The sequence below is a fragment of the Sorex araneus genome, chromosome 4, assembly GCF_027595985.1.
Source record: "Sorex araneus isolate mSorAra2 chromosome 4, mSorAra2.pri, whole genome shotgun sequence".
NCBI lineage: Eukaryota > Metazoa > Chordata > Mammalia > Eulipotyphla > Soricidae > Sorex > Sorex araneus.
Genome location: NC_073305.1, coordinates 40,247,974 through 40,256,212, shown reverse-complemented (window position 1 = coordinate 40,256,212; position 8,239 = coordinate 40,247,974). Strand labels below are relative to the sequence as shown.

At 46.1% G+C, this 8,239-nt stretch overlaps 1 protein-coding gene across 1 annotated transcript; it reads left to right on the top strand.

The window, feature by feature from the left end:
• The first annotated feature begins 347 nt into the window (after positions 1-347).
• LYZL4 (lysozyme like 4) lies at positions 348-6,916 on the top strand. The gene is made up of 4 exons (XM_004614612.2): positions 348-486; positions 601-750; positions 2,673-2,751; positions 6,728-6,916. The coding sequence occupies exons 1-4, from the start codon at positions 348-350 to the stop codon at positions 6,846-6,848; spliced, it is 489 nt and encodes a 162-aa protein (XP_004614669.1). The 3' UTR covers positions 6,849-6,916.
• The last annotated feature ends 1,323 nt before the right edge of the window (positions 6,917-8,239 follow it).

The following is an 8,239-nucleotide window of genomic DNA, read 5'->3' as shown; positions in this document are numbered from 1 at the left end:
TGTCCCAGTAAAGGAGACGAGGCATTGTGCCCTGCATAAATCTCCCATCAAAGATAGGGGAGGGGAAAGAAGTCACTGAGCTCTGCTGGAAGGAGAGAATGGAGGGGAGAGGACAAGAGATGGAGGTGGGGAGAGCTGTTGCAGGCAGCCTGAGTGGGCAGTGAGCGGAACCCTAATAGGAGGGGCAGCAGAATCCCAGCAAGCCCAGGGGCCTGCTTTTCTGAACACTCTGAATTCTCCCCCCCTCCCCCCCAGTGTCCCTTCTCTTCCTCCAGAGGAACCAGTGTCCCTAGGATTTGGCAGAACCCCATGCCCCGAGTGCCTGCTTGCCTGCCGGGCTGGAGGAGATGAAGGTCCCCCTGGCGCTCTCCCTCATTAGCTACCTGGTGGTTCCAAGTGGCGCTGCTGTCTTGGGGCGCTGCATCGTGGCTAAGAAGCTCCTCCGAGGAGGCTTGGATTACTTTGAGGGCTATAGCCTTCAAAACTGTGAGTAGGCCCCCACCCTCTGCCTCCTACCTTCTACCGTCTGTCTCCTGTCCCTGGCCCAGGCTCCCCAAGCTCCATTCCCTGCTGAGCCACACAACCTCTGCTCCGTCTTAGGGGTGTGCCTGGCCTACTTTGAGAGCAAGTTCAACCCTACAGCGATCTACGACAACGTGCGTGGTGACTTCATGGGCTTTGGCCTCTTTCAGATGCGCAACAATGACTGGTGTGACCACGGCAGGAACCTCTGCCACGTTTCATGTTATGGTAAGTCCGTCCCCATGGGGCACGGAGCTTGGAGGCCTGCATTCCCCCAGGCCCCAGCTGATAAGTTTGGGGAGGCAGGAAGTTGACCAGCAGGTTCTAGGCGGAGCTGAAACCAAGGAAGGGCTTTGGGGGTGTTGAGTGATGCCCATCAGGATAGCTGGGCTATGGTGTGCCTGTCCCCTGGAGGGAGCAGTGGGGACCATATCCACGTGGGCAGAGAAGGTTTGGGGGTGCTGAGCGGATGGAGGGAGGAGGCTGCAGGCCTGGCTGTCTATGAAGCATTGAGAGCATAGGGTACCCATGGGCTAATCTCATCGCACTCCTGCTTGAGGGGCTATAGCCCTCGAGGTCCCCACAAGCATAACCCTGGTGGTTCCTGATCACCCTGAGGTGTAGCCCTGGTGGCCCCCAGAACCAAAGGATCAGTGGAGTACCACATCCTCGGGACTTCCCATTGAACTATTGATCTGGTTGCCTGTCACTGGAAGTGGCTCCTGAATACTGCTCTCCTCCACCCAACAAAATATATTAAAAGAATTGGGTCTTGTGATGACAATATGGTGGCCTAGATAGCCCGAAAAACCCTCCTGCTAGATAAAATGTGAAAAACAACCAAAATCATTCTTTAAAAAAACCTGAGCTGGCAAAAAAAAAATTCTTTAAAACTAAAAAGAAGAGCAAGAATCCAGATAGGTAAGATTGAAGCTGATAATGGATTAGAAGTGGAAGTCAGAAGACATCTAGTAGTCTAATGCACAGATTTGTTGTGTGTGTGTGTGTGTGTGTGTGTGTGTGTGTGTGTGTGTGCAAGCCAGGGCGTCACATGTACAAACCCAGAACCTCACATGTACAAAGCAAGTGTTCTACCACTAAGCCACGAGCCCGGCCCTCTAATGCATGGGTTTAAAGTCACCGTGTAGATAGTGCTTGAACAAGGTGAGGAGGAACCTTTGAAACCTCCACGGGAAGCTGAGATCCTGGGGGATAAACTAGAAAATCCCCCAAGGGAAGCCATTCTAAACAGCCAGGAGCAGTCGTTCTTGAGAACTTATAAGCACAGTCCATAGGGTTTGCAGAGAGGCAGGGCTGGGCACCCACTTTATGCTAAGTACAGGGCTGTGAGCTTTCCCAGCAGATGCGTGGAGACCAGAAAGAGCACAGGCTTTCAGGAGGATTGCCCCATAGCTGGAAGACTGCTTCATGAGCGGAGGGGAGAAGGCAGATGGAATAGAGAAGGTATCACTAAGAAAATAATGGCTGGAGGAACCAGCTGGGATGGGAGATGCATGCCGAAAGTAGAACAAACATGATGACTTCTCAGCAGCAACAGATGCACTGTGCTTGAAATTTTATTAGTTTTCTAAAGAGAAGTTTATTTATGATTGGTTGATAGCACAGTGGGTAGGGCATTTGCCTTGCATTCGGCTGACCGTTTGATTCCTCCGTTCCTCTCCGAGAGCATGGCAAGCTACCGAGAGTATCCTGCCCACATGGCAGATCCTGGCAAGCTACCCATGGCATATTTGATATGCCAAAAACAGTAGCAAATCTCACAATGGAGATGTTACTGGTGCCCGTTCGAGCAAATCAGTGAACAACAGGATGACAGTGCTACAGTACAGTGCTCCTAAATAAGGACATCTGTTCAGGGTACCTCACCTACCCACCCCCACCACCAAAGTTCTTGTGCCACTCATACTTCAAATTGCTCCCCTGTTTTTATATTACCTAACACAGAATGTTAGACATATACATCTTGCCAGCTTCCAGTGTTGTCTGGGGAAAATCTAGGGGAAGTTGAACTCTTGGGATCCTACAAGACCCTCTGTGATGGAAGGACCGACTCTCTGTCTTCCCTGACCTCACTCTGATTTACCTGTCATGTAGTGGTCTGGTATCATTCTACTCTATTTTCTCTCCAGCCTTACTGAATCCAAATTTAAAGAAGACAATTGAATGTGCCAAGAAAATAGTAAGAGGAAAAGATGGGATGGGAGCCTGGTAAGTGATACATCTTTAAACAGACGGCATTGACTTACATCATGTGTTTCCTCTTGATTGTGGCTCAGTCTTGGTCCATTGAGCATTTATAGTACCAGGTGAGAGGGAGAGTCAACTTGTCAAACTTAGGAGCAGAACACCATGGAGTTTTGTAATCCTAAGGCTGCAGAAGGAAAGACATAACAACCTTAAGGCTGTTGAATATTTCCCTCTTAAATTTTGTTGAGGATTTATGTAGGATGCTAAGATGAACATCCTTGAAATAAATCTTTATGTCTTTCATATTAATTCCTAAGAGTTTTGAGTATTTGGATAGTTTCCAAATATGTGTCTGATTTTTTCTTATAGGCTGAACCAGTGGAGTACACAAACCTTCAAATCCCAGAAATCATTGTTACTACCTTCATTTGTGCTATTTGTCACGATGGACCTATACTAGTCAGTGGTCACTGTTTTACCACCAATTCTACTATAACTCCTTTTTTCACTCTTTCTCCCACACTTGGTACTTGAATGCCTGGCCAATCCTGGTCACTGTCATCTCTAACTAGATTGAGAAAAAAATACCATATTTTACCAGTTACAGATTGAACATATTACTATTTCTGGTATTATGGTTTATTGGTGTGGCCTCCCAAAAGTTAACAAATATTTGATGCCTCTTATAAGGGAAGTCATCTTAAAGTAAAGGAAGTCTATTAATGAGTTATGTGTTCTTTATGTAGCTAGACTAGGTTCTAGAATTTGAATATTTACACAAGTATCATTATTCTATCCTTACAAATTTCTCTATCATGAGTATTCTCCCAGCCCCCCTTTAAAAAATGTGACCACCAAGCTACTTAAAAATATGGGGATGGAGAAAGGAGCATTAAATAAATGATGGTTTGTAGGAATCACTAGGAATGGTAGATGCCTGCTGAAAGTAGACTATGGGACCAAACATGTTGGCTGCTTGATACCTGTATAGCAAACCATAACACCCAAAAAAACAGAGAGAGTAAGAGAAAATGCAAATGCCACAGAGTCAGGGGGTGGGAGTGGGTTGGGTTTGGGGGAGAGATACTGGTAACATTGGTGGTGGAAAATGGGCAATGGTGGAGCAATGGGTACTCAAACATTGTTTGACTGAAATGCAAACATGAAAGTTTGTAAGTCTGTAACTGTATCTCACAGTGATTCATTAAAATAAAAAATAGATGAAATAAAAAAATATGGGGGTAGCTTTTACAGGTGACAGATGCTCTCTTCGTGTCAAATGATGTTCTCCTGTGTGGTCAGGAAGTGGGGAAAGGACTTGGATAGCTAGAGGACGCCTGACTGTGACCGGTACTTCTGACTGCAGGCAGGGACGATCTTATCCAGAATCTGGCAACAAGGAGTTTGTCTCAGGAGTCTGAACTTTTTCATCTTACTGTCTTTGGGAGCTAGGATCAAATAGAGGGTGATCTGTTTCTCATCTATTCAGTACCTTGTTTGTACTAAGTACCCCAAACAAAAGATGGATATTGCAATGGGGTCAAATCTTTTAATTTTGTGATTTATTAAAGTAAAAGCAATACAAGTGTTTAAAAATTGAAAAAGACTTCTCTTTTTTTTCAGCAGCCTCCTGAAATTTACCCTGGTTTAGAGCACAGCACACATAAATCCCTCTGGCAGCACACTTCCCAGCCCCTAGTTTTCTGCACCTACTAGCAGAGCTGTCAGTCTAGCCTGGGACTCCCTCCTGGTCTCTGTGTCCAGAAACAGCTGCCTGGTCCTTCACGGCATTACAACAGCAGCTGACAGGCTGCCCTCAGCTACTGAGAAACAATTAGGTTGTTTCCACCTTCATTGCTTTGATGTTGTGTCCAAGATTCTTCAGTGAGCACCTTGTTATTAGAATTTGCATGTTCTTTCAAGTATTTGGGTAAAATTGCTTGCATGAGACTTTCTGGCCCTACCAACACATTGAATTTTATTTATTTATTGCTTTGTTTTTAGAGCCATACTTAGTTGTGCTCAGCCCTACCTTGCGGTACAATTTCATCAGCCCCAATACATGTTCTTTAGGGCTACTTGACCTTTGTTCATCTGATCTATGTGAACTAATTTTCCAGGTTATTTTATCCTTATCACATTTTCATCAGGTGAAAGTTTTACATTTTGCAGTTACTGGTGCCCACTCGAGCAAATCGATGAGCTATGGGATGACAGTGACAGTGACATTTTTACCAGAATTAAGTCCTTCAATCTTCGCTTTGCAGTTTCTGAGTTTAAATGAGGAAATTCCCTCATATAAAAGGTCTTTTATACTATGAGTTTGAAAAGAAATTCTATCATGTGGGTATGTGTACTAGAATACTGCCTTTCACAAAACAAAATTATAAGTTTTGTAGAACTTACAAAACAGACATTTTCATGACTTCATGTTGTGCTTACATTTTTTGACCTTATTGGAATTTGGTTTAGTATCAAAAGTTAGGGACTAGAGAGATAGTACAGAGGCCAAGGCACATGGTTTGCATGAAACTGACCCTGACTTGGTCCCTGGTACCAATGATTGCCCAAGCATCACTACCTATAACCCTGGGAGCCCCCAGCTCTGCAGAACCTGAGCAGCACTGCATCCTTAAGTCCCCACATTGAATCGCTAGTCAGAATGCCAGTGGGACACTGGGGTCCTTGAAAATCATTTGAAAAAATAGCCCCCCCCAAAAAATTTTTAGAGATCTATTTTATATTTTCTCAAATAGATCTCAAATTTTAGAGATATATTTTATATTTTCTCAAATTTACTCAAACTTTCCAGTTTCCCAGGAAAGCTAAAGTCAGTGGTTTCAACACCATGTACTCATTAGCTCATTTTCCTAACTTTAAAGATGGCATTTTAAAGTGGAAATTGCCTTATTAATGTTAACCATCTTTGGAATATGTGAAATATCTCTCATATATAATCTCAGTTCTCCAGTCAATTACAAGCTTGGCTGGCCCTTGAGGTGAGCACTAATGAGCTGAAATCATCTCTATTGTATGGCATTCAGTGGAGATGTGCGGGGCAAACTGATCAGGCCTCATCATCCCTGGTCGTCCTTTCATCATCCTCTTAGTGAGGGGGCCTCTCATCAGGCTAATTAGCAGGCACACATTTCCCAAAGCTGAGACGAGGCAGCTCTGCAGAGTTGGAGGAGACAAGAGAGATCCGAGATTGTGCTGCCCATTTGAGTCCCTTGACACAGAATGTGTATGCATGCGTTTTCCTTGCTGTTCTGCAAGTTTGGAAGCCAGGGGCCATAGCCCCTTCTTTAACTGAGGGATTCCCACCTCATACTCTGGAAGACCCAAGGAGGCCTGCCTGGCTGAAGGGCAAGACACACTAAACAGGATTTCTCAAGGCCTGCTGAGGGCATGGGTGGTGATGCTAGTGGTTTCCTGATGGGGAAGGAAGATGTGGGATTGGATGCCAGCAGAGGGGCTAGAAAGAAGCAATCACTTTTAGGGGCACCAGGAAGAAAGGTTAGAGGGATCCCATCCCTCGAACAGGAAAGGGTGAGAAGCTGAAAGGAATTTTGGAAGATGAACAAGGCAGTAGAGGGTCTGGTCCACAGGGCAAGGTTTTCCAGTTCCAATGCCAAGTACTCAGCATGTGACTTGGAGTTTTCCTTCTAAGTAACTTTTACATGCCCTGCGGGGGAGACTCCAGTGTGAGGTTCAGCTTTCCCCTCCTACAGCATGTGGTTTATAGAAAGATGTGGGGATCACAGGCATGAGGAGGAGCATCTGCATTCGTGCCCAGTTGCGGTGAAGATGGAAGATAGAGACTGGTGATGATTAAGTCTTCAGAAACATACCCCCAGCAGATACGGCCAACTGCAAAGCTGTGGGGGCAGATGCTAATGGGCTGGGGTAGGTGGGATCTGGGAGGCCCTGTGGATCCTTTAGTTCCAGCAGTAAGGAACTCATTCCCATTATTTCTACCTGGCCTGTCTTCTTGCAGGCCCTCCTGGACCATGAACTGCCAGAACTCAGACACCTTGGACCGGTGGTTGGATGGGTGCCATCTGAAGAGGCACTCCAAGCAAGTGCTCATGGCATCTACCGTTATCGCCCTTCACTGAATTCTGGTGGTCATCTCACCATTTGATAGCGCCTGATGGAAAGGATAAAGGTTTGCTTTACCAAGGGATGAAGGATGTAGAATAAACCAGCTAGTTACCCCACCTGGGTCCAAGGTCTCCATGCCTATTATTCCATGGGGATGGTTGATTTACCATTAGTCAGTTTCCCAGGAAAGCTAAGAGAGAAGGAAGCATCTGAGAAACAAGATGTGTTCATGATTGTCAATATCAAATTGGGAGAGGAAGGTTAGATGCTGAGGCAGAGGAGATGAATGAGACAGGATGGCATAAGAGGCCAAGAGAGGTGGGGTCCATGGGACTCCACAGGTGCCCTTGCTGGACTTGGAGAGAGAAGGATAGATACAACTGTGTCCTCTTTGTACTTCCATGGAGAGAATTGAGTGGCACTTGTTCTTTTTTTAAAAAAAATTGAATAACCCTGAGATATTACAAGCTTTCATGTTTGGGTTACAATCTTACAATGATCAAACACCCATCCCTCCACCAGTGCACATTCCCCACCATCAATATCCCCAGTATACCCCCCCTTTCCCACCCTCCCCCTGCCTCCATGGCAGACAATATTACCCATAATCTCTCTACTTTCGGGCATTATGGCTTGCAACATGGACACTGAGAGGTCATCCTGTTTGGTCCATTATCTACTTTCAGCACGCATCTCCCATCCCAGCTGGTTCCTCCAGCCATCATTGTCTTAGTGATCCCTTCTCTATTCCATCTGCCTTCTCCCCTCTTTTCATGAAGCAGGCTTCCAGCTATGGGGCAGTCCCCCTGGCCCTTGTATCTACTGTCCTTGGGTGTCAGCCTCATGTGATGTAAGTGGCACTTGCTCTTTCCTACAAAAAGTTAAACTGTTTTGGCCCTGGAGCACTAGTATAGTATGTTATGTACTTGTCTAGTATGTGGTCGACTTGGGTTCAATCCCTGGCACCCATATATAGTCCCCTGAGCCCCACCAGGAGTCATCTCTGGATGCAGAGCCAGGAGCAAGTCCTGAGCACCCCCCAGGTGTGGCTCCCAAACAAAAGGTGTTGGCTGTTTAAGGTTTTTACGTGTGGGCCATCTCCAGTGGTGCCCAGCGTGCACTCCTTACTCTGGGGCTCACTCCCCAGAGGTGCTGGGAAGCTTCTGGGGCTGGGATTAAAACAGGTCCTCCTGCACACGAAGCAGGCTCTCCAGCCAAGGAAACTCTCTCATTTCTTACAAAGCTGTTTAAATGAAGAACATAGTTCCATTATGGAAATTTATACAAAACATCGAGCCACACAGAACCAGTCCAATGACGATTCTCCACTTTTTTTTTTGGGGGGGGGTCACACCCGGGGATGCAGAGGCGATGCAGAGGCGATGCACAGGGGTGGGTCACTCCT

What these genes read in the sequence shown, in the direction of transcription:
- LYZL4 (XM_004614612.2), top strand. Translation starts at nt 348, where the DNA reads ATGAAGGTCCCCCTGGCGCTCTCCCTCATTAGCTACCTGGTGGTTCCA. An exon ending in CTGCCACGTTTCATGTTATG is followed by an intron (nt 751 to 2,672) that starts GTAAGTCCGTCC and finishes TTTTCTCTCCAG; the next exon opens with CCTTACTGAATCCAAATTTA. An exon ending in AAAGATGGGATGGGAGCCTG is followed by an intron (nt 2,752 to 6,727) that starts GTAAGTGATACA and finishes GTCTTCTTGCAG; the next exon opens with GCCCTCCTGGACCATGAACT.